The sequence below is a fragment of the Ammospiza caudacuta genome, chromosome 31 (assembly GCF_027887145.1).
Source record: "Ammospiza caudacuta isolate bAmmCau1 chromosome 31, bAmmCau1.pri, whole genome shotgun sequence".
Lineage (NCBI taxonomy): Eukaryota > Metazoa > Chordata > Aves > Passeriformes > Passerellidae > Ammospiza > Ammospiza caudacuta.
The window spans coordinates 5,083,028-5,107,145 of NC_080623.1; the positions used below are offsets into that span (position 1 = coordinate 5,083,028).

A 24,118-nucleotide genomic window follows, 5' to 3' on the forward strand; every position below is an offset into this window, starting at 1 on the left:
GGCAATAGGAAGGGCTGGGGGCAATAGGGGCACAGGGGGCACAGGGCAGCCCCCCTCCCTGGGAGCATTGGGGTTTGTGACCCCCCCAAGCCCAGCCCCCCTCGGCGCGAAGGAGACGCTGACGCACATTGGGGTGTCCCAGAGCTTTATTGGGGGACAGCGGGGACACCCCGGGACCCCCTCGGCAGCAGGGGATGGGGGACATGGGGACAGGATGGGGGTCCCCAAGTGGTCCCAGGCGGTTCCTGGTGGTCCCAGAGGTTCCAGGAGGTCCTGGCGGGTCCCAGGTGATTCTGGGGGGTCCTGGGGGGTCCTGGGGGTGCCTCAGTCGGAGCTGCTGGACGAGGAGGAGGAGGACGAGGACGAAGAGCGCTGGGGGGGACAGCAGAGCCATGAGCTCTGCACCGAGGGTCTGGGGGTGACCCCCCCGTGCCCCCCCCCGGGTCCCCCCACCTTGTGCCTCTTGTGAGCCTTCTTCATCCTCTTCTTCATCTTCTTGGCCGCCTTCTTGTCCAGCCCGGGGGGGAGCGAGGGGAGCACCCCCGGGTGCGGGAGCACCCCCGGGTGGGGGGGCTGCGGCAGGGGGGGACCCAAGGGGGGGCCCGAGGGGGCCAGAGGCGGCCCCGGGGGGTACGGGGGGGGCCCAGCGGGGTACGGGGGCTGCCCCGGCCCCCCCAGCGGGGTGGGAGGCGCCGCGGGCGGGGGGTACACGGGGTTGGGGGGTGGGACCTGGGGGGGGTACGTGGGGTTCGGGGGGTACGCGGGGTTGGGGGGGGGCGGCTGTCCTGGGGGGGAAAAGGAGGAGATTGAGGGGGGAGTCTGACCCCGGAGGGGTCAAGGCAGCCCCCCCCAGTTTGGGGTGTCCCCCCGTACCTGCACCAGGGTTCCACATGGGGGGAGACTCCAGGACCTGAGGGGAGGCACGGGCGGTGAGCGGGGACCCCCCGAACCCCGCCGGCACCCAGGGGAAACTGAGTCAGGGTTTTTGGGGCGCCCCCCGGGACTGCATGGGGCCGGGCGGCGGGGGGGCTGCGCGGGAGTCGGAGGGTTTGGGGTGCGGGGGGGATTTGGGGTTTGGGGTGCGGGGGGGGGGTCCTGGGACTTCGCTCCCACCTTCGCTCCGGCCGCGGCCCCTCCCGGAAGGAAGGAGGGCGGGGCTTCACCAGGGGCGGGGCTTGGCTCGGGCTCCTCCCAGGGGCGGAGTCTCGTCCTGCCCCCTCCAGCCCCGTTCCCCGTGTCCCCCTGCCCTGCTCATGCCTCAGTTTCCCCGCAGATCCCCGGTGGGTTCCCGGTGTCCCCCTGCCCTGCCCGTGCCTCAGTTTCCCCGCAGATCCCCGGTGGGTTCCCGGTGTCCCCCTGCCCTGCCCGTGCCTCAGTTTCCCCGCACGCACCTGGCGGGGGGCGGCCCCCGGGCCGGGGTCCCCCGGGGCCGGTGCGGGCCCCGCGGCCAAGCGCTGGAGCCGCTGCAGCGCCCGCTCGGCCGAGAGCCGCGCCTCGGGGTCCGGGTCCCAGCAATCCTCCAGCAGCTCCGGCAGAGCCCCCCCGGCCTGTGGGACCCCAACGACCCCGGGTCACCCGGGGATGTCACCCCCGAAGGGGGACAGCCCCCGGTGCCCTCGGCACCATCGCTCCAGCGGGGAGGGGACCCCAGGGCAGGGACCCCCCCCCAAACACCCCTGGGACCCCCCTCGGGTGTCCTGAACCACTCCGCACCCCCCTGAGACCCCCGCGGTGACACCCAAAGCACGGGCACGGCACCCCGGGCACCCTCAGCATCCCCGGGCACCCAGGCTGGGACCCCCCCCTCGGACCCCCCGTCCCCCGGGGGTCACCCCTGCCCGCGCCCACCCGGGGGGGTGCCGGGGTCGCGGGGCTCTGACCTGCGGGGTGCGGTGCCAGGCCGGGGGGATGAGCGGCCGCCGCCTCTCGTCCGCGGCCAAGCGGCGCAGCTGAGCCCCGCTGGGGCTGGAGCCCAGCTCGGCCTCGTAGGCCAGGCGGAACGGCGGCACCGGGGCTCCTGCGGGGCGGGACGGGGCGGCCAGAGGGGTCAGCGGGGCCGGGGGGCCGCGGGCAGCGCGGGGGCAGCGCGGGGGCAGCGCGGGGCTCACCGGGGCTCAGGGCCTGGCAGCGGGACAGGATCTCCCAGAGCAGCAGCCCCAGCGCGTAGACGTCGGCCTGGCGCAGCGCCCGGCCCCAGGCCCGCAGGTCCAGGCTCTCGTCCAGGATCTCGGGTGCCAGGTACCGCTGGGTGCCCGCCTGCGCCACACCGGGCCCTGAGCGTGGGGCTCGGGGCCACCGGGGCCACCGGGGCCACCAGGGCCAGGGACGGGCTCAGCTGGCAGCCACAGCCCACACTGCCAGTGACATCTAGGGTGCGTGCCATCCCCAACCCAGGGCTGTCACCTCCCCATCCCATCCCATCCCATCCCATCCCATCCCATCCCATCCATGTCCCCCCTGTCACCTTGCGGATGGCCACGCTGTGCCGGCTCCCGGCGCTGTCCTGGGCACGCGGTGGCAGCGCCAGCGCCAGCCCGAAGTCGCCGATGGCACAGGTGCCGTCCTCCCGCACCAGCACGTTCTGGCTGCTCAGGTCCCGGTGCACCACACTGGGCTTGTACAGCCCTGGGGACACCGGGGGTCACGGGGGCACGGGGCAGGGACAGGGCAGGGGGAACCCAGAGCAGAGCCCAGAGTGGGACAGTGCAGGGGAGCCCCGGGCAGGGGGACAGGGGACAGCAGGGGTGCCACCCTCACCGTCACGCCACAGCTCCTGGTGCAGGAAGGCCAGCCCGCGGGCCAGGGACAGCGCCAGGCGCACGCTGCCCGCCCAGGTGCCCACGTGCTGCCCCAGGAAGTGGCGCAGGGAGCCCTGGGGACAGCGAGGGACACGGGAGGGGACGTGGGACGCCCCCCAGAATCTCCCGCACATGTCCCCCCACCGGGCCCCCGTCCCCACCGCTGTGCTCCCCGACCGTCCCACGCACCCCCCGAGCCCCCTCAATCCCTTGCACACACCCTGAGCCCCCCAAACCCCCGTTACAACCGAGGCCCCTGAGCCCCCACTACTCCAGTACCCCTCGAGCCCCCCAAACTCCTGTTATCCCCCCCCCGGCCCAGTACCCCCCAAGCCCCCCAAACTCCTGTTACACCACCCCCGTTGCCCCCTATATCTCCCGAGCCCCGCAAAATCCTGTTATCCTCCCCCAGTACCCCCCAAACCCCCTCCCCAGTCCCCCCCAGCCCCCGGGGTGACGCACGGCCGGGTAGAGCTGCAGCACCAGGAGCCCCCCGCGGGCCCGGGGCGCGGCCGCCCGGGTGTGCAGCAGCCTGGCCACGTTCTCGTGCTCCATCAGCGGCAGCGAGTGCACGGCGCGCTCGGCCGCGAACCTCCGGCGGGCCCCGGCCGCGAACGCCTTGATGGCCACGGGCCGCTGGCGCAGCGTGCCCCGCCACACGGCCGAGAAGCGCCCGGACTGCAGCACCTGCCCCGCGGCGGGGACACACGGGGGACGCGGCTGGCACCGGGCGTCCCCAGCACCCGGCACCCCCACACGGGGACCACCTCTGGGGGTCCCTCAGCGCTGTGTGCCCCCCGGACTGATGCCCCCTCTGCCGTGGGTGTCCCCACATCCCCTCCCAGCATCGCCTCCTTCCCTGCCCTCCCACTTGGGTGCCCCCGTTGGGTGTCCCTTGCCCAGTTGGGTGTCCTTTGGCCCATGGGTGTCACTCACCCCATGGGTGTCCCTCTATGGGTGTCCCTCCTCCCGTGGGGGTCCCTCTATGGCTGTGCCCCGCCCCGGGGTGCCCCGCACCTGCAGGAAGCGCAGCGCAGGCAGGTCCGGGCTGGGGGGCTCCGGCGGGGGGACCCCGATTCTGCGCCCCCCCCGCGGTGGCTGCCCCGTGCGGGCCCTCGTCCAGCGCAGTCCTGGATGGGGGACACCAAGGACACCCCGATCCGGGGACCCCCCCACAGGAACCCCCCAAATCAGGGACACAGCACCGGGGGGCACCAGGGACCAACAGCCCCCCGTCGCCTCGCCAGGGAGGGGATGTGGGGAATGTGGCATCCCGGGGTCCCCGGGGGACACCCCACCCGGGACACCCCACCCGGGACATCCCAGCCGGGACACCCCACCCGGGACACCCCACCCGGGACACCCCACCCGGGACACCCCACCCGGGACATGCACCCGGGACACCGCACCCGGGACATCCCACCCGGGACACCCCACCCGGGACACCCCACCCGGGACATCCCAGCCGGGACACCCCTCCCGGGACATCCCAGCCGGGACACCCCACCCGGGACACCCCACCCGGGACATCCCACCCGGGACATGCACCCGGGACACCGCACCCGGGACATGCACCCGGGACACCGCACCCGGGACACCCCCCCCAAGGGAGTCACAAGGACACCGGGGACCCCCCGCCCCAGGGACAGTGTGTGACACCACACCTGCAGTCCCCCCCACCTTCACCCACTCTGGGAACACCAGAGATGTGGCCTTTGGGGACACCCAGGGGACATGGGGTAGGGGCTGGCTGTGCCCGGGGGTCCCCCCGTGTCCCCGTCCCTACCGAGGACACCGAGACAGATGAGGAGGATGAGGAGGGGGCTGGCACCCAGCAGCCACAGGGTCCCCGAGGACCCGCCCCGGCCGGGCACTGGGGACAGAGACCGAGGTGACACAAAGCCCCTCGACCCCCGGGTGTCCGGGGTGGTGGTGGGGGACACTTTGGGGGATCCTGCAGCTTCAGGGGACCCCGCAGCTTTAGGGGATCCCGCAGCTTTAGGGGATCCTGCAGCTTTAGGGGACCCTGCAGCTTCAGGGGATCCTGCAGCTTCCCCTACAGCTTTAGGGACCCTGCAGCTTTAGGGGACCCTGCAGCTTCAGGGGACCCTGCAGCTTTAGGGGACCCTACAGCTTTAGGGGATCCTGCAGCTTTAGGGGATCCTGCAGCTTTAGGGACCCTGCAGCTTTAGGGGATCCTGCAGCTTTAGGGGATCCTGCAGCTTTAGGGGATCCTGCAGCTTTAGGGACCCTGCAGCTTTAGGGACCCTGCAGCTTTAGGGGATCCTGCAGCTTCAGGGGACCCTGCAGCTTTAGGGGATCCTGCAGCTTTAGGGGATCCTGCAGCTTTAGGGACCCTGCAGCTTTAGGGGATCCTGCAGCTTTAGGGGATCCTGCAGCTTTAGGGACCCTACAGCTTTAGGGGATCCTGCAGCTTTAGGGGATCCTGCAGCTTTAGGGACCCTGCAGCTTTAGGGACCCTGCAGCTTTAGGGGATCCTGCAGCTTTAGGGACCCTGCAGCTTTAGGGGATCCTGCAGCTTCAGGGGGACCCTGCAGCTTTAGGGGACCCTACAGCTTTAGGGGACCCTGCAGCTTCCCCTGCAGCTTTAGGGGATCCTGCAGCTTTAGGGGACCCTGCAGCTTCCCCTGCAGCTTCCCCCACAGCGCCCTCAGAACCCCCGGCTCCCCCATGGATCCCCCTGCGGGGAGATATCGCGATGTCACGCTCAAGATATCGCGATGTTACGCTCAGGCAGAACCCTTCTCCTCTTACCGGTACCGTACCGTTACCCCCCGTTATAAATCACCCTGTTCCGCCGCTGATAAACGCCATTTCCCCGTCCAGCACATTGGTGTGTGCGTGTGCTCGGTCCGTGGGGCAGGGCTGCTGCCACCGAGCCGTGCTCGAGCCGGGACGCCGGGGCCCCAGCGGCGGCAACACCCGCCCCACCCCGCCATGGGTCCCCTGAAGGTGCCGGGGTGCCCCCGTGGGTCCCCTAAAGGTCTCAGGATCCCCCGTGGGTCCCCTGAAGGTGCCGGGGTGCCCCGTGGGTCCCCTAAAGGTCTCAGGATCCCCCGTGGGTCCCCTAAAGGTCTCAGGATCCCCCGTGGGTCCCCCGAAGGTGCCAGGGTGCCCTGTGGTCCCCTGTGTGTCCCCTGTGTGTCCCCTGTGTGTCCCCAGCCCCGAGTGCCCCCCAGCCCCGTACCTGGGCCCTGGCGGGGCCCCTCCAGCCCGCCGGTGGTCGCCGCGGTGCCGGTGGCGTTGCCGTTGCAGAGGTGGCCGTGGCACAGGCACAGCAGCACGGAGCTGCCCGGGTGGCCCGCGGGGCTGGGGGCGCAGGTGGCCGAGGGACAGGCGTCTCCCCGGCCCCCCCAGCAGCCTGGGGACAGCGGCACGGTCACCCGGGCCAGGGGACAGGTGGGACCCCCGTGCGGGGCAGGGGACAGGTGGGACCCCCGTGGGACCCCCGGGGGGGGGGCGGGGGACAGGTGGGACCCCCGTGGGACCCCCGGGGGGGGGCGGGGGACAGGTGGGACCCCCGTGCGGGTCCCCCCCCCAGCGGCTCCTCCCCAGCGCCGCCGCAGCCGCTGCTCAAGGCCAAGGCCAAGGGAGCCGCTGGCAGGGACCAGAACCTCCCCAATCCCCCCGGCCCGGAGCAGCCCCCGCTCCTGCCCGGCCCGGGTCGGACCCCTTTTGCCTCCCCAAGACCCCCCCAGGGCAGCACCAAAGCCCTCGGTCCTGCCCCAGCCCCTTCTATCCCTTCAAATCCCCCCCTGGGGCAGGACCAGCCCCTCCAGCCTCCCCCATCCCCTTCTGCCCCTCCAACCCCTCCCGGAGCAGGCTCAAAGCGCAGCCACCTTTCCCCCTGCCCAGGCCAGGGGTCCCGGGGGTCTCCCCCTTTCCCCCTGCCCTGAGCGGGGGTCCCGGGGGTCTCCCCCTTTCCCCTGCCCAGGCCGGGGGTCCCGGGGGTCTCACCCTGCACCAGAGCGTGGCTGCGGTTCCAGATGCCCACGCAGCACTGCCCGGGGGGGCAGCGCACGGCTCCGGCCGCCGCCCCCCCCGCGTCCCCCAGCGCGCCCCGCACGCTCGGGTGCTTGTAGGACACGCAGGTCAGGTTCTGGGGACCTGCCAGGGGACACCTCGCACCAGGGGGGGCTCTGAACCCCCAAAAGGGACCCCCAGCCCCGGCTGAGCCCCCCAGCACCCACCTGGGCGCCCCATGGGAGCCTCCGCGGGGCCGGTGGGAAGAGGAGCGAGCGGGAGCAGCAGGAGGAGGAGGAGGAGGAGGAGGAAGAAAAGGAGAAGGAGGAGGAGGAGGAGGAGGAGGAGGAAGGTGCTGCCCCCGCATCAGGGAGGAGAGAGCCAGGGTGTCTGGGGAGGGGGCAGCCAGGCCTGGCCCCCTGCCCTGCATCACCCAAACGGAGCTCCGTGTCCCCTGTACCCCCTGCCACCCCCAAAATCGGCCGTGCCCACCAAGGGACCCCCTCAGATTTCCAGACAACGCCAGCGACTCGTGTTTATTACAAAAAGAACTCGTCGTTCCCCATTTACAAAGGAGCCCCCCAAAACTAACAGTTTCATCTAAGTCTTTTTGTACAAAAAAATAGCACTTTGGGACCCAAAAAAAAAAATCATCCACCACCCCCTCCCCCCAAAAAAAATCGCCTTTTGGGGGGCAGGTTTATGACATCAGCCACCGGATTTGTGAAAACCAACCCCCCCGCCCCTCCCCTTCCCCAAATTAAAACAACAGAGACGGGACGAGATCAAACAGGGAGAGAATTATTGCCAGTTTGGGGGGGCTGGACCCCCCAGGACCCCCCCGCTGCATAGAGAACCGGCCCCGGCCCCCCGGAATGAAGGGGTGACAGTGGATTAAAGCTGGGGGAGGGGGCAGACCCCAGAGCCCCCCAGCCCCTCTGAAGGGCGTGGGAGCGGAGCAGGGGGGGCTCACCCCAGCCTGACACCCCCTTGTCAAGGCACGTTTGTGTTTTGTGTCCCGGGAATGGCTGGGGGGGTCTGCGGGCTGCTGGGGGCTTTGGGGTGCCGGGAGCAGGGAGGGGACCCCGTGCCAACAGAGCCAAAATGGGGGCGGTGGGATCCAGCTGCCCCCCCACCCCCCGGCACTGGGAGCAGCGCTGGTGGTGTGGACCCCCCCCCCCCCCCACCAAAATGCTCTGATCCCCCCAAAAACCGCAGGGCAGCAGCCCAGGCTCTGAGAGGGCCCCCCGGGGGTCCCTGGGGCCCCCTCCCTCCCCGGGGTCCCTTTCCATAGGACAGCCGAGCTCCTTGGGAACAGTCCACGGGGAGGGAGGGGACACCGGGGACACCACCCGGGACATCCCAGCGCCGGAGCCGGGCTGGGCTTTGGCACCTGATCCCCTCCGGGACAGAGCTGGGCTCGAGGGGCATCGGGGTGGCGGTAAAATCACCAAATTGACCATTAAATTAAGAAACCTCCTGTTGTTTGTCTCAATCCTTTGTGGATTTCGGGCTGGGGGGGTCGGGGGGAGCTCATAGTGCTTCACAGGGTTATTAAAATACAAATGCTTAAAGTTTCCTATATAAAAATATACAAATGCAAAAATAGATATCAAGAGAGAGAGCCGGGGGGGGCTGGGGGGGCCGGGCCCTGCGCCCCCTCCCCGGGGAGCTTCTGCTGCCTTTCCTTTTTTTGCGTGTTTTTTACAAAAAAAAAACAACCCCAAATCAAAACAAGATTCCTGCTTCCCGCCGGCTCCCGGAGCTGCCGAGCGAGCGGAGCGAAGCTCGGGATGGAGATGGGGCAGCTCCTGCTGTCCCGAGGGACCGCGGCTCCTCCCCGGGCTCCTGGCACGGCTGGAGCTTCTCCCGGGACAGCCGTGGGCAGCGGGACACGGGCCGGGCTGGGAAGCACCGAGGGGGCATGGGGTGGCTGCTCTGCACCTGCCCTGGGGGGACGGGCGAGAACAGCCCGGGGCAGGTGGGGATGGATGGCCCGGGCAGGTGAGAACAGCCCGGGCAGGTGGGGATGGATGGCCCGGGCAGGTGGCATTCATGGACCAGCTCCATGCCGGGGGCTCCCCTCTGCCCCGACCCCAAAACAGGAGCAGGGAAGTTGTGGGTCCCCTCCTGGGCCCCTGCCCCGCTCAGGCCCTGCTGGGCTCGCCCCAGAGCTGCTGCTGGGAACAATCCCAGATTTCCTTTTGGGGATCCACCCCTGCACCCACAGCCCCGCTGGGGACGAGCCCGGGCAGGGCAGCCGGGACGGGGCTGGGGCAGGAAGAGGAGGGTGTGGGAGGAAGAACGGAAAGGACCGAGCCCTCCCCCGGCGGGAGGAGCAGGATCCTGCAAAACCCTTTTTGGGGGTTTTTCTCCAAACTGTCCCTGTTTCCAGCTCCCTTTTTTTTTGTCAGGAGCCACCTCCAGCGGTGCCACAACAAAACCCTCGAGTGTCCCTCGTGTCCCTGCGGTGCTTCCCCCTCGCTCCAGACCGGCTGAGCTCCGCAGACGCTCCTTTTTCCCGATTATTACTATAATTATTATTAATTCCAATGCTGGCTGTAATAAAAAAAATCAACTTTTCTCCCCCGAGGAGGCTCCAGTTGTCCCCCCAGGGCTGCGTCCCAGCCCCTCTGTGCACGACCTTCCCATGGAGCAACTCCACTCCCACGGGACAGGGAGCCTTGCCAAGAAAACGGCTGGAAAAAACCAAGATCCAAGAAAAAAAATAAAACAACACCTGCCAAGGCAGGGGAGGGCAGTGGGAGTCCAAGGGCGAAACATCCAGCGGGATCTCCCCCCGAGAATGCCAAAGGAATTACAGAGTCACCTCAAAGCAAAGCGCCGACAGCCCGGGAGGGGTCGGGGGCTCTGGTGGGAAAGGGGGTCGGGGAGGGAAGGGGAGCTCGGGCTCGCCCGGCGCGCCCCAGAGGGGCCGACCTGCTCCAGGATAAGGCATCAAAGGGACCACGCCATGGTCACAGCAACATCTCTCCTCTCTCAAACGAACACATTTTATATTTTTATATATATAATAATAATATAGAATCTTTTCTCTTCTTTTTTTTTTTTTTTCTTTTTTGGTTTTTTTTTTGTGTTTGTTTTTTTTTTTTTTTTGTATTGTTTTGTTGGTATTTCTGTCGTTGGGTTCTTTTTTTGTTTGCTTTTTTTTTGTTTTTTTTTGCTAAAAGGACCAAGGCATGATGACACCAAGGGACCTCGGGTTGGGGGGAGAGGCAGGAGGAGGGGAGGAAAAAGGGACAAAAAAAGGGGGGGGAAATCAAGCCAAAATTAAAAAAAAATATATATATAGCTCTGGCCTTCAGGTGGAGGAGGCGGCCGGGCAGTGCTGGAGGTGCCGCTCAGAAGCCTCAGAAGCCGTTGCCGCTGATGTTGATGGACTGCAGGTCGGCCACCTGCATGACGTTGATGCCGCTGCTGGCCAGGCGGGCGATGCCCTCGGGGCAGATGGCCTCCATGGCCACCATGTTGGTGGCGATCAGCGCCGAGGGCGTGGCGCCGCCGTTGCCCTCGGCCGAGGCTGCCGTGTCCATGGGGACGGCCGAGACGTTCATGGCCACGCTGGCGGCGCCTCCCTTCTTGTTCTGGTGGGTCTTGATGTGCTTGGAGAGGTGGTCGCTGCGCATGAAGCGTTTGGGGCACTCTGGGCAGGCAAACTTCTTCTCTCCTGCGGGGAGGGACAGCGCCGTGAGGGACGGAGGGGAGAAGGCTGGGACTGGGGAGGGGGTCCTGCCCTCTGAGAGAGGGGTCAGGCCCCGGAGCGAAGACATGAAGGACAACGCTACAGGACGCTCGAATTTTGGGAAAAGGTTGGGATTGGGGAGGGGGTCCTGCCCTCTGAGAGAGGGGTCAGGCCCCGGAGTGAAGACATGAAGGACAACGCTGCAGGATGCTCGAATTTTGGGAAAAGATTCCTCCCCACAAGAATGCTCAGGCTTTGGAGGGGCTCTCAGCCCCAAGAGATCAAAGCCAACACTCCAGGATGTTGAAATTTTGGGAAAAGGCTGGGACCTTGAGAAAAAGTTCCTCCCTGTGAGAATGCTCAGGCTCTGGAGGGGCTCAGCCCCAAGAGCTCAAGGCCAACACGGCAATTTCAGCTCCACAGATCCCTGAGGCTGCCCCACGAGCCAGAGCAGCCAGCCCAGCCCCCCAGAGCCCCCCGCCCCACCTGTGTGCGTGCGCTTGTGCCGCTGCAGCTCGTCGGAGCGGGTGAAGCGCTTCCCGCACAGCACCCACGTGCAGATGAAGGGCCTCTCCCCTGTGTGCCACCGCAGGTGCGCCCGCAGGTGAGACGTCTTGCCGTACACCTTCCCACAGCCCGGCACGTGGCAGATGTGCTGCTTCTTCTTGCCTGGATCCCCAGAGCTCCTGCGGGAAGGGAAAGGTTAAACCTGGGGGAATTTCAAGGGATACGGGGTGGAGCTGCTGGACTAGGATCAGACCTGTGGGACTGATGGGTTTGGGGAGAGCCAGGTGCTGTCCTTGGCTGACAACAGCCCCATGGGACACGGGGAATTGGGGCTGGAAAGCTGGGAAAGGACCTGAGGGAGCCAGAAGGCCACGTGCATGTGGCACTTGGGGACACGGGTGGCCTTGCCAGGGCTGGGGGAACAGCTGGAGCTGATGATCTGAGGGACCCTTCCCAACACAAATAACCCCATAAAACGAGGCCCTTCGGGGCGGATGGGGCGCTCCTGGTGGCACAGCCTCACCTGCCCTCTCCTTCCTTGCAGTAGGGACAGGTGCAGGCTTCCCTCCGCGTTTTGCGGCCCTGCTGGGGCTGGGGGTCGGGGCTGGTCTCGCCCTCCTCCACGGCCGTGCTCTCGTCGCCCAGCCCGTCCCCGCTGCCGCCGTGCAGCCCCAGCTGGGCCCCGTGCTCACCTGCAAGGCAAGGGACAGGCACGTTACAGCAGCTCCTCACTGGGAACCAGGCTCTCCTCTGCCAAAGGTGAATCCCACCCTTTTCCCTCGGCTTTCCTGACATTCCCCGGCCTGGGGCTCTCCCTGGCCTCCCCTGGACCTCTGCATTTCCCCCATTTTGGCCCAGGTCTTCAATTTATTTCCAGGGGCTGTGATTCCAGCCCCAAATCCACCTTTTTCACCCCAATTTCCTCACAGGAAGGACATGCTGTCACTGAACGTGGCAGGTTTGAGACAAGCACACCTGGGGTTTTATCTCATTCCAGGGTTGCTCTCCCAAGGCCGGGAAATGAAGCTCCAGGCAGGAATTATTCCCAAAAATCCCATCTGGGGCTTTTCCTGGTGCTGTGTCCAGCAGCTCAGTGAGGAGGAGGCGGCAGGAAGGCCAGTGAGGCTGTCCTGGGGCTGCTGGTCACTCGCTGCCCTTTCCAAAGCTGGCACTCCCAAACCCCAGCCCACGATCCTTCTGGGCAGCCCTGCTGGGAGCAGCACCTCGGCCAGGCAGGGAAATTTCCTTTACCATCCTGGTTTTCCCCACAGGAGCTCCAAGGCAGGAGCCCAGGGGGGTTGGAGAGGGACAAATTTGAAATGCCCCATGAGGCACAGGCTGGGCACGCCTGGAGGTGCCAGGAGGGAGTTTCACAACCCAGAGACAGCGCTGGGAATGAGGAAGAATTCCTGGCAGGAGCAACCTCCCCAGTCCCTGCTGGTGCCAGTGCCAGCAGGCGTTGGTGGCGCCTGGGCAAAGCTCCACGAGGGACAGGAGCCACCAGAACGGGTCCCTGGGGCTCAGGAGCCACCAGAGCAGATCCCCGGGGCTCAGCAGCCACCAGAACGGGTCCCTGGGGCTCAGCAGCCACCAGAGCAGATCCCCGGGGCTCAGCAGCCACCAGAACGGGTCCCTGGGGCTCAGGAGCCACCAGAACGGGTCCCTGGGGCTCAGGAGCCACCAGAGCAGATCCGCGGGGCTCAGGAGCCACCAGAACGGGTCCCTGGGGCTCAGGAGCCACCAGAACAGGTCCCCGGGGCTCAGGAGCCACCAGAACAGGTCCCTGGGGCTCAGGAGCCACCAGAACAGGTCCCTGGGGCTCAGGAGGGACAGGAGCCACCAGGAAAGTGAAGAAACCTTCCCTAAAATCCAAGCTGAAGCTTCCCAGCACAGCCTGAGGCTCCTCCATCACCGGGGAGAAGAGGCAGTGGGAGGTTGGCTGCCCCCAGCCCGCAGGGGTCCGGATGCCCTGGGAAAGGCAGAGCTGGCCTGCCGGGGACACCCAGAGCTCCAAAGAGCCCCAGGAGCAGAGCCCGGCCCTGTCACACACCGGGGAAGGGCAGGAGCGGCCAGGATGTCGCCTGGCACATACAGCCCAGGCATCCCCAGGACTGTCCCTTCACCCAGCCCCTGGGCCCTGCCCTCAGCCCGGGCAGCACGGCAGTGCTGGGCAGGAAATGTCCCCTGCAAAGGTGACACGGCTTGAAGGCTGGCCCTCGGTGCCACGCTCCCCAGGATCCCAGGAGCTCCCCAGGCCCTCCCTGCAGCTCCGTGACGTGTCTGCAGGCACAGCCCTGCACGCAGCCGGCCTGGGAGGGGTTTGTAAGCTCCCTAAGCCAGCACCGACAGCTTTGTGCTCCAGCCACGGATTAGAGACTTCCCCGGATGGGAAGAGCTGCTGGGGAAATTAAAAAAAAATAAAAGCAAGAAAAAATAAAAGGAAAAAAAAAAAACCCACAACTTCTCTCCCCCGCAATAATCCCAAACCAGGAGAAACACAAGTTCTTTCCCCAAAAATACAGCAGGGGAGAACCCAGCTAGGATGCCTTGGAATGGCTTCAATCCTCCAAGAGGCAAAAGCCTACATGGTGTTTTCTGGCCTTTTGGCCAGAACAAACCCAAATCGTGCTGCTGGAGATCTGTGGCTGCCTCTCAGTGAGGCATAAACCCAGGGCAGCAAATCCTGGACCTGCAGGGATCATCCCACCCCAAGCAGGAGCTCTGAAATCCCTGGGATACGACAGGTTCAGGGGAAAAGTGGGCAGAGAGGATAATTCACGTTTATTATCCCCCCTAATGCACATCCCTACTAAGACTAAAGCTTCCCCGGAGGCTCCACACTCGGGTCAGCAAAGCCCTCAAAAATACATTATTAATAGAGCAAGAGGAGGTTTAATCCCTGGAAAAAGCCTGGAGAAAAAGAGGGATTTTGGGAAGGCAGGCGAGGGGAGCTGCCCCTGGCCCAGCTCCACCTCTGAGACCCCCCAGGAACGGGGCAGTTTCTGGTGTCCCACTAAAAAACCCCAAACCCCGGAATCTTGGCTGGGGGATTCTCTGCAGACAAAGTGCTCCTTGTGCAGGAAAAAGCTGGGGCTTGTTTGCTTTATTTAGCAAACTACCAGGAGGTGAGAAATGCCCGGCAGGGAGGAGGGAGCAGCTCTCACACCCACCCCGGCCAGCCTCAGGCAGGGGAACAGACCCCGTGTTCATTTTTAGGGGAAGAGCAGGAAATAAAACCCAAAACCGACAGACCGGGGCTGATTGTGCAAACTGTGCACCTCTGGCAGCTGTGCCTGGGCAGAGGGCGAGGGGGGAGAGCTGGCACCAGGCACGACATGGCTTCCTGGCACGAGGAAGTTTTCGGGTGAAAATAAAGAAAAGCAAAACCCGGGGACACGTAGCCCCAACCTCTACGGGTGTGTTCCTGAAAACACCTCCAAAATCCACATTTTCTAGCTCACAACTCGAGTTCTCCCCATTTCCTGCCTGGTTTTTGGGGTCACTGCCCTGCCCAGAACAAACCCCAGCTGCTCCAGACACACCAAAGAGCTGCACAAAGGGACAAAGTGGCTTTGGAACGATGTCCCCTTGGTTTTTTCCCATCTGATTCCCTCCCTGGTTTGCCAAACGAGTTAACCTGCACCAGGAGCTCATCCATGTAAATGAGCCCAGCTCCAGCTCAGCAATTCCTTGGAGATCGGGGCCGTGGAGAGGGAACCAGGGGATGGGGCAGGCTGGAAGCTGCAGCCCAGTGAGTAATTGGGCTTTAATTTGGACTCTGATGACTCCAGAGGCCACTCCTTGGGCAGCTCCTGTAATTGCTGGAGGTTTCTGTGCATCAGCATGAGCGACCCTTCCTTTGGAGAGGGGATAAATTGGGATGGAGCCGATGGAGTGAGGGAGGGGACAGAGCTGAGGCAGGGAATCACCTCATCATCCACCTTGCCAGATCCCTGAACCCCCCGGGATTTGCCAAATGCCTCTGTTGTGCTGCAGACTGACAGACAGAGCCCCTCTGTCCTTCAAATCCCTGCCCGAATGGTCACAAAACTGGGATGAAGCCTCCAGTCCTGCCTTGGCTGGGCTGAAAGCACCCAGAGCAGCTCACCCTGCAGCACAGGCAGCTCCCACCACAGCACCCCTGCCAGCCAGGCAGAAATCCCTGTGGCAGGAGGAAAATGCATGGCTTTTTCCAAGGTAATTCCAATTAATTTCCAAGGCAAAGGTAATTCCCCAGGTGGGGAACCCCAGCAGGCGGCTCCCACCTCACCCGAGCCTCTGTGCACCTCTCCCTCACAGCAACCAGGAGTGGGAGCTTTCCTGGGCCACAAATCCCAAGTTTTTGATCCCAAGGAGGAACTGACGCCTGTATCAGCCCCAGGATCTAACCCAGGCCTGCCGGGACGGGGTGGGAGGGGATGAGGAGCCGTCTGGAGGCTGCCGGCCGGGCTGAGGTGGGAGCCCACGCTCTGGCGAGGAGCCACGCGGAAACTCCCCCAAAGCCGGGAGCCAGGCCGGGCCTGCTGTGTGGGGCGATAAGCACGGGGCTCCAGCAGGGCTGGGGCTGGCCCGGATAAAAGGAAAAGGCAGATCAGGGCCCAGCAGACGGGCCTGGAGCCGGGACCTCTCCCGGGAGGAGTCACGGGGTGGGTGCCGCACGCCCGACCCGTCCGACCGGCCGGCGCGGCCGCCAGCCCTTCCCAGCCCCGCCGAGCCGGGCCCGGAGCAGCAGCAGGGACAGCAAAAGGAGCAGCAGCAGGGCTGCCCCATGGGGCCCAGCACCCACAGGCTGTCCCCCTCCATGGGGCCCGTGTGTGGGGCACAACCTCAGCCAGACAAAGCCGGCACAAGGCAAGCTCTGCCGGGAGCGCTCCCCTTCCTCCCACGCAAACCCGGGGCTCTCTGGGGGTTCGTGTCAGCCCCCAGGGAAGGACACGGATGGCGGTCAGCCCAGGAAGCCAGAGGGGATGTAAAGTCCAGCCTGGCCGGGATTCAGAGCAGGAAGTTTCACAATGCGCCGGTTTGTGCCGTGATGTCACGGCTGCGGTGAGACCAACAAGGGCCGCGCGTCACGGCAGGCTCGGCTCCCTCCTCCCCTCCCCGTGCCATGGCGATGCCTCACCCAGGCCCTGCCACAAGGCTGCCCTTAAAAACCAGCAAACAGCACACAATCGGGGCTTTGTGGGAAGGGCCCTGGAGCAGGGAGCCACGAGGGGATCGTGGCACACGCTGCCGAGGGCTCCTGTGCCCACCAGGGATGGTCCTGACGGCCCAACTCCCCCACATCCTCACCCAAGGAGCTGGAAGGGAGCTCGTGCTGCCCAGAAAATCCCAACCCCACCCAACAGCTTCATCCAGCCCTGGAATCAAACATCCCAAAAGGAGGGATATCCCTTGAGTGCCCCCAAAACAAGGGGGTTTAATTCCAGTGCTGACCCCCCTGGTGGTCACCTGTTTACACAGCACATTCCTCAGCCAGGTAGGGCTGGGACAGGGACGTGGGGACAGCAGGGCTCTGCCAGGGACAAGGACATGGGGACAGAGCCACTATAAGGACACCGAGCTCAGAACAGCCCCTCCCTAGGGCAAAAGAGGAAGAGAAACTGCGATGTCACAAAGTCGCCACCATCATCCCCCTCACACAGGATGTCCCCTCCCTGGGCGGGCTGGGGTGACACTGAGGTGGCTCTTGGACCCCTCTGAGGTGTCCCAGCCCCTGGCTGAGCCCCAGACCCCATCCCACCCCAGGAGGGTTTTGGGGTGCTGCCAGCTGAGGAAATCCCCCCTGCCTGGCTCTGGGTGCCCTCCCCAGGGGCACAGCCAGTGGAGGCAGAGCCTGTTTGCCCACATGCCACCGCTGGCGGCCACAGACCTGCCCCTGCCTCTGCTCCTTCCCAGCCCGGCCAGGGAGGAGGAGGAAACAGCCCCTGAGCCACCCCATTAACACAGAGTCACACCTGCACAGAGCTGGGCTCTGCATCCCACCAAGGAAGAAAAAAATCCGAGCTTTAAAGACCTTTTCAGGTGTTGTTTTCTTCCTGAGGGATTTTTCCCCTGTCAAAAACCAGGAGAAAACCTCATTGGCAACAGAGCTGAGGGGCTGGGAGGCACAGCCCCCCATCCCTGGGGCTCAGGAGGGGACACAGAACCCTCTGGAAGGGGCAGGACACGCAGTGCTGCCAGCCCAGATGGCACTGCCTGGGCACCTCCTCCTTCCCCAGGAGCACAAACCCAAGGAAAAGCAGCCCCAGTCCCTCCCCAGCCAGGGCTCATTTTCCATCTGCCTCCCCCGGAAGCAGAGGAGCTTTTCCTGCTCCAAAAACCCTTCCCAACTTCTTGCCTGGAGCAGAAAATTCCAGCGCACATGGAGGCTTGGAAAGCTCTCAGAGATTTGGGGAGCGTTGGGAACAAATCCCTCCCTCAAATTCCCATGGCAGAGCTCGGATACGGAGGGACTCAGGCCTGGGGGGCTCAGCACCCCCTGGAGAGGGGCTGGTGGTGCCTGGGGGACAAAGGGACCCATTGCCACGTCTGAGGGACACGGCCAGGGAAAAGCTGGAGGCAAACCCTGCCCCTGGACGGGCGCCAGGACACTCCGTGCTGGCCTCAGCTCTCCCCATTCCAACCCAGGAGCCTCCTGGACCATCCCACCGAGCTGGGGCTCCCCAAACAACCGCTCTGAACCCTGCTCGGGCTTTTCTTTAAAAACGTCCCCATGTCACAGCGACAGTGCCAGTGCCACTCGGGGCTGGGGACAGAGCCACGAGGCCCTGCTGCTGCTGCTGGGGAATTCTCCATGGCAGATCAAGGGCTGAGAGCTGCTGAGCTAAAAAAAAAGGAGAGAAGAAGGAGGAGGAGAAAGAGGAGGAGGAGGAGGCGGTTGCATGGGTGGTCTCTAGAACGTTCCTCCCTGTTCCACCTCCGAGGGCAGAGCCAGGCACGAATACAGGAACTGGGCTCGCCCATGCCTTTCTGCAGCACCTTCAAAACAAGGAAGGAGCCCGGGAGCCCCGAGGAACGAGCCCCGGCCGGGCAGGAGCCGCCCCTGGTGCGGGGATGGCACCGAGGGGACCCTACAGGTCACCCGTGTGTCCCCCCGGTGCCAGCCCCGCCTGTGGGAGCCCCCGCGGGTCCCTGCGCTCCGGGAAATCCAAGGATCAGGCTAATCCCCAGGCTAGAGTGACCCGTGGCCTGCCTGCGAGCCAAGCTGCTGTAGCAACAGCCCAAAATAATGCTGCAAAACAAGCCCGGGGGAGCAGCAGCCGCCTCTCGCGAGAGGGAAGCTCGGGCTGGATTGAGCAACATTTTCTGCTGCCTCTCAACTGTGACTAAATCCAGCAACAGCCCCTTTTAGCCAGAGCCAGAACACAAAAAAAACCCGGAAAAAAACCCCCAAGGAAAACAGTGGAAAGGCAAGTGGAGAGCGTTCCCAGAGCCAATCCCTTCTGCGGCAGCGGCCGAGCAGGCTCCAGCTCAGCTCCCACACTCCATATCCTGCTTTTCCCAGGTGTGGGACACGGTGGGGTGGATCCCTGGGGATCCGAGCAGGGTGCCCGTGCCCACGGGACCGGCTGGGCCACGCTGAGGTCACGCTGTCCCGCACCCAGACACTTAATGAGCCCTTTCTTCCGCCCCTGGGAGGAAATTCCCCGCGGCTCCGGCTCCGTGACTGTGTTTGTTTTCTCGGGCTTTTCAGTTAATCACTGTGTTTTATGGCCATGACTCCCTGCAGGCTCAGCCAAGGAGCCGAGCTGCACTCGGGTCCTCAGCCCAGCCCTGACCCGAGGCTCCTGGGTGGCCTCCAGAGCAGGACAGTGGCACAGAACCAGGATGTTCTTTCCCCTTTCTTCTCCACTTTGCCCCCACTGCCACCTCCTCCCTTTATTTCCAATACTTAAACTCCCCAAAAAGGCCTTTAGTGTCTCCTGGTGATCGACATACTCCATCCCCAGGGCCAGCAGAAGCCCCACCCCGGCCACCAACACCATTTGACACCAACCACGCCCAGCCCGGCCGGGCCGAGTCCAGCGTTTCTCCTTGGAGGGCAGCCGAGCACTCACCGGGGGCGTTGGCGATGGTCAGGGGCAGCCCCTGCAGCTGGTGCACCTGGATCCCGGACGCTCCCAAGGCACTGAGGTTAATAGTCTGGAGGCCCGGCACGGAGGAGAGCTGGGCGGCGTTGACGGTGACGGTGCCGCTGGGCAGGGAGGCGATGGGGGTCAGCGTGGTGCTGGTGCTGCCCGTCTGGCCCAGCGACACGCCCTGCATGGGGGCCAGCGTGATTGTCTGCGCCTGCGGGTTCTGCACCTGCAGGTTCTGCAGCTGGATGGTCTGCCAGCTCACCTGCCCGTTGGGGCCCACCGTGGGCGTGCGGATGATGATGGGCCCGGAGTTGGGCACGGCTTGGAGCTGCAGGTTCTGCAAGGTGTCTTGGGAGATGGCTTGAGTGGCAAAGGTCTGGCCGGACAGCGGGGTGGTCTGGAGGGCTTGGATTGTCTGCCCTCCTTGGACCAGCTGTGGCTGGATCAGGATCTGCTGCTGCTGCTGCTGCTGCTGCTGCTGTGACTGCTGACTCTGATCGCCCTCCTTCTGCTGGCCCGGCTGCAGGGCCACCCCCGACACCGGGGTCTGCAGAGAGTCCGAGCTGGGGACGCTGCTGGCCCTCTGGGGGGTCTGCGCCTGCACGTTGGTGCCCACCGTGGCGCTGGTGGAGAAATTCATGACGCCCACGTTACTGGTGGTGGTGGTGGTGGAGTAGCTGTTGGCGTTGGTGAAGAAGGCGCCCGAGCTGGCCTGGGACGTGGCCGTGCTGGCCGAGCTGCTGGCAGCCCCCGAGGTGGCCGGCTGGGAGCTGCTGTCCGGCGAGCCCGAGCTGCTCAGGGTGCCCGTCTGGGACGTGGGGGCCAGGCTGGCAGCCACGCTGTTGACCGGCAGCAGGGTGATGTTGCCGTTCAGGGCCACGGGCACGTTGGCCACGTACTGGGTCTGCCCGGAGAGGCTGTTGTTGGCCAGCCCCACGCCCTGGATGGGCACGGCCTGCTGCAGCAGGTTGGGCATGGCGATGAGGTTGCTGCCGCCCGCGCGGCTGGTGATGATCTGCTGGTTGGAGCCGGGGATGATCTGCAGCTGCCCCGAGGCATCCTGCTGCACGTTCACCTGCGCCGGGGTGGTGGCAAACTGCAGCTGCTGCCCATCGATGGTCTGAAACTGGGGGATCACCTGGTACTGGATGTTGGGGATGACGCCCGGCAGGCCCGTCAGCACCTGCTGGTTCTGCAGGCCGGACGCCGAGGTGACCACGTAAGGCCCGGTGCTGACCGGGCGGCTCTTGGAGGCGTCGCCGCCGTTGCTGCCGTTGCTGCCCGGCTCCTTGGAGCCCGTGGGGGTGCTGGAGCCCGCCGAGATGATCTGCCAGCCGTTGGCCGACTGGGTGAGCTGGGCGGCGGCCGCGTTCAGGTCCAGCTCGCCACTCCCGCCCTGCTGGCCCTGGGAGCTGTTGGAGTTCTCATTGGGAGACTCGATGCGGCTGCAGGTGGCTGCCAGCAGGGCCAGCGGGGACGGCTGTGACTCCTGGGGACGAGAGAGGAGGAGTTACGGAGGTGGGAGGAGGCCCGAGGGGCAGGCCCGGAGTGAAAAAAAAAAAAAAAACCAAACGGGGAAACAAACAAAAAAAAAAGAATAACTTAATAAGAGAAAACAGGGAGGAGCGTACTCGGAAAAGATAAACACTCCTTCCTGAACAAACCCACCCACAGCCGGAAAAATACAACTGCCAGGCACAAGGCTGTCAGGCCGGGACAGCCTGAACCCACACGGAAAAGTGTTTTGGGAGGCAGCCTGCCTGGGAAAGCCAAGAGAGAAGAGGCCTCCTCCACCCCCAAGGCGGGGAATCCCCTTGAGGCAGGACAAACCCCCAGGAAGGAGGCTCATTCCTGGGCTCCCCGAGCTGGAGGAGGGCCAGGGGCCCGTGGTGTCAGGGGAGCAGGCGAACTGCGTGTTTCCGAGGAGAGCCGGGGAAGCCACGGGCGCTGCTTGGCAGCGCTCACCCTCCTCTTCCTGCCCTGCTGAAACGCTTGCCTGGGCCCAGCAAACAGCTCGGCCCGGGCCTGGACTTTGCCACGGGATCCCAGGGGTCAGCGGGGCCGATCCTTCTCCCGCTCACCTGGGCCTCCCCACCGCCGGCGCTGCTCGTGCTGCTGGCGTCGCCTTCGCCCTTGTCGGGCTTCACAGCCGACATCTCCTCGGTGCTCTCTTGGTCTGCGCGGGAGGGAAGTGACAGCCCCGGTTAGGGACATTTTGGGGCAGGGCAGCGGCACGAGGCTCGGCAGGCCCGGAGGGGACACGGCGGGCTGGCTCCGGGGGGCCCGTGCGCTGCTGGCGCGGCCGGGAAGGGGCTGCGAGGAGCGGGGAGCTGCCAAGGAGGAACTGGCAGCGGGACAGGGCGGCAGGACCCGGCCCTGCTCCAGGCGCGGCTCCTCCCCGGCCGCCCGGGACACTCCCTGGCCCCCGCCGAGGCGCTCCCCGGGCCTCCCCCTCGCCCTGCCCGCGGCCCGGGGCACGCACCTCCCGCGGATCCACCCCGGGATTCCCCCGCGCGGGTCCGGCCCGCGGGACGCCCTGCCCGGGGCTGCCCCTCCCGCCACCCCCGGCGCGGGGGTCCCCGCTCCCACCGAGTCCTTCCTCTCCCAGCGCTCAGGAGCCTCCTCATCCTCCGCCGGCCAACGGGGCAGCGCCCCACGCTCCTGCCCTCGCCCCCAGCGCCCCGCACCGGGCCGGGGGCTGCCCCGGGCAGGGGACGCGGAGCGCCCCCCGCCCGCTCGCTCCTTCGCACGGCCCCCTCCGCTCCCGGGCCCCGCATCCGCCCCCGCAGGGCGCCGTGCCCGGGAACGGGGGAAAGCCCCCCGGTGCCTGCGCTCGCAGCCGCGCACCCCCCCGGCCTCCCCCGCCATCTCCGTGCCCGATCCCCCGGGAGCTCGCCCCCCCCCCCGCCGCCCCCAGCCCCGATTCCCGGGGCCTCCCCATCACTCCCCGCCGCCCCCTCCTCCGCTCCAGCCCTGCCCGGCGCGGCCGCCGGTCCCTCCCCCGAGGCCTTCCCCCCTCCCCCGGGTCCCTCCCCCGGCAGGTCCCCCCGGCGCGGCGCGGCGAGGCCCGGCCCGGCGGGGCCCGGCCCGGCGGGGCGGGGCCGCCTCTGGCCCCTCCGAGCGGGCGGGCGCCGCCGCCTCTGCGTGTGCCCGGAGCCCCGCGCGGCGCTCGGCCCCGGCCCCGTCCTTACCGCTCATGGTGCCGGGGCCGGGCCGGGCGCGCGGGGCGGGGCGGGGGCGCGGGCGGGCGAGCGGCCGAACCCGCCGGTGCCGCCGAGGGGCTGCCGAGGGAGGGGCCGCGCGCCGCGGCCGCAGCCCCGCGCCCCGCCCCCTCCGCCCCCGCAGCCAATGGGAGCCGCGCGGGCCGCGGAGCGACGGGCAGCGCGGCCAATAGGAAGAGAGGGCGGCGCGGCGCGGGGGGAGAGGAAGGCGGGCGGGCCCCGCCCCCGGCGCCCCGCCCCGTGGGGGAGGGGGAGCGCGGCGGGGCGGTGGCCAATGGGGGCGCGGGGGGGGAGGGGGCGGGCGGCGGCTCAGCCAATCGGCGCCCGCGCGGGCTCGCAGGGAGACCCCGTATGGGCGCGGCCGCGGCGGCGCGGGCCGCGGCGTGATGAACGTGCGCCGCCGCCAATGGAGCGCGGGAGGCGGGGCGTGGCGGAAACTGGCAGCGCCCAGCACCAACCGGCAGCGCGGGCCGCGCCGCGGGGCGGGAGAGGAGCGGATATTGATGGTAGCGCCGACTAATCCCAGTGCGGAGGCGGCAGCCGCGGCGCGGCTCGGTGCCAATCAGCGCGCCGGTCGGTCTCAAACGAGCCAATGGGCGCCGCGGGGAGGCGGGGCCAGCGGCCGGGCTGCGCCCTTGGGGGGACGGCGCGGCGAATGGCGGAGCCGGCGCCATGTTGCGTTCGACTCCCTCCGAGCCGGCCGGGCTCCCCCGGGCACTCCCGGGGCTCCCCTCGGCCTCGGTACCGCGGGTTACGTGCGGCCTCTTCCCTCCCTGAGTCCCCGCTCCATGCCGCAAGCCGGCTCGGCCGTGTCACGACAGCCGCCATGGTGGTGCGACACGTCCTCGCGGGTCCGCGGCGCTGTGTGAACACCCCAGAGCCTGTCACGACATCGCCCAGCCCTGTCCCGCCACGGCGGGCGCCACAGCGAGGAGCTCGGACCGCCCTTGCCCCGGGAACGCGGCTTGGGGAGTTTGGGGGCGTTGCGGGATTTGCGGGTTTGGGGCCAAATCCTTCATTTCACATCAAAACAAGCGGTTTGGGGGCGAACGGGGACCGCGGCCAGCGACACTCCAGGGAGGGGACAGCAAGGGACACGCAGTGGCGTTCGTTTCGCTTTCCAGCGTCAGAACCGCCCCCCCCCCCGTCCGTGACCTTGCCATTTCCCGGTGTTTTCGGCCCAATTCCCGCCCCGCAGCCCGGGAAGGCCCCGCAGCCTCGCCCCCGCACCCGAAGGGGCTTGGGGACAGCCTGTCCCTGTTCTGTCCCCGTCCTGACCCTGCCCTGTCCCCCCCGTCCCTGTCCCGCTCTCCCCAGACCCTTGGAGTCGCTCAGTGTCCCCTTGTCACCTGCAGTGATGGCACCTGGGGGCAAAAGGGCCCAGCAGGCCCTGCCCCAGGGCTGGGGGACACCGGGAGTGTCCCGGTCCTGTCACCGGGACTGTTCCCGTCCTGTCACCGCCTTGAGCCCCGGGGCTGCGCTGGGCTGGGCAGGTCGAGGGGGGCACGGCAGGACCTGCCCCCGTTAGACCCCCCCGTTTAAACCCCCTCACCCCGTCAGTCTCAGCAGGATCCTTGTCCCCTCCAGTGACTCCCACCATCAGCACCCAAAGCCCCATCGGGACTCCCCCAATTAACACCCCCAATTAACCTCTCATTTTCCCCCCACCACGAGACCTCCCCCCATTAACCCCTCACTGCCCCCCATGGGGACCCCTCCCCAGCCTTCCCGGGCTCCCCCCGGTGGTCGCGGCCGGGCGGTGCCACCCCCGGGCCCACGGCTTTGCTGCCTCCTGGCGGGGGCGCGACGGCGGAACCCGGGCAC

At 66.5% G+C, this 24,118-nt stretch overlaps 2 protein-coding genes across 3 annotated transcripts; both read right to left on the bottom strand.

The window, feature by feature from the left end:
- Window positions 1–133: 133 nt before the first annotated feature.
- On the bottom strand, window positions 134–7,022 carry AMHR2 (anti-Mullerian hormone receptor type 2). Its single transcript, XM_058822133.1, has 14 exons — window positions 7,010–7,022; window positions 6,777–6,926; window positions 6,007–6,180; window positions 4,585–4,671; window positions 3,816–3,928; window positions 3,261–3,485; window positions 2,758–2,872; window positions 2,465–2,625; window positions 2,109–2,256; window positions 1,881–2,017; window positions 1,392–1,547; window positions 874–910; window positions 454–785; window positions 134–372 (listed from the first exon to the last, which is right to left on the bottom strand). Exons 1-14 carry the CDS (start codon window positions 7,020–7,022, stop codon window positions 325–327), a joined length of 1,896 nt encoding a protein of 631 aa, XP_058678116.1. The 3' UTR covers window positions 134–324.
- A 2,902-nt stretch (window positions 7,023–9,924) lies between these two features.
- SP1 (Sp1 transcription factor) lies at window positions 9,925–22,338 on the bottom strand. Of its 2 annotated transcripts, none has more exons than XM_058822023.1 (6): window positions 22,265–22,338; window positions 21,155–21,249; window positions 19,053–20,562; window positions 11,516–11,684; window positions 10,972–11,171; window positions 9,925–10,470 (listed from the first exon to the last, which is right to left on the bottom strand). In XM_058822023.1, exons 1-6 carry the CDS (start codon window positions 22,269–22,271, stop codon window positions 10,154–10,156), a joined length of 2,298 nt encoding a protein of 765 aa, XP_058678006.1. In that variant the 5' UTR covers window positions 22,272–22,338; the 3' UTR covers window positions 9,925–10,153. The 2 variants fall into 2 exon arrangements, with proteins under 2 accessions (XP_058678006.1, XP_058678007.1); XM_058822024.1 differs by lacking the exon at window positions 22,265–22,338 and adding an exon at window positions 21,663–21,893.
- Between the last annotated feature and the right edge of the window lie 1,780 nt (window positions 22,339–24,118).

Coding starts and splice junctions, on each gene's coding strand:
- SP1 (XM_058822023.1), bottom strand. Junction 20,563..21,154: donor CCGGCGGTGGGGAGGCCCAG/GTGAGCGGGAGA, acceptor TCTCGTCCCCAG/GAGTCACAGCCGTCCCCGCT. Junction 10,471..10,971: donor GCACAAGCGCACGCACACAG/GTGGGGCGGGGG, acceptor CCCTCCCCGCAG/GAGAGAAGAAGTTTGCCTGC.
- AMHR2 (XM_058822133.1), bottom strand. Junction 3,929..4,584: donor CATCTGTCTCGGTGTCCTCG/GTAGGGACGGGG, acceptor TCCCCCATCCAG/GACTGCGCTGGACGAGGGCC. Junction 2,626..2,757: donor CCAGGAGCTGTGGCGTGACG/GTGAGGGTGGCA, acceptor CGGTGTCCCCAG/GGCTGTACAAGCCCAGTGTG.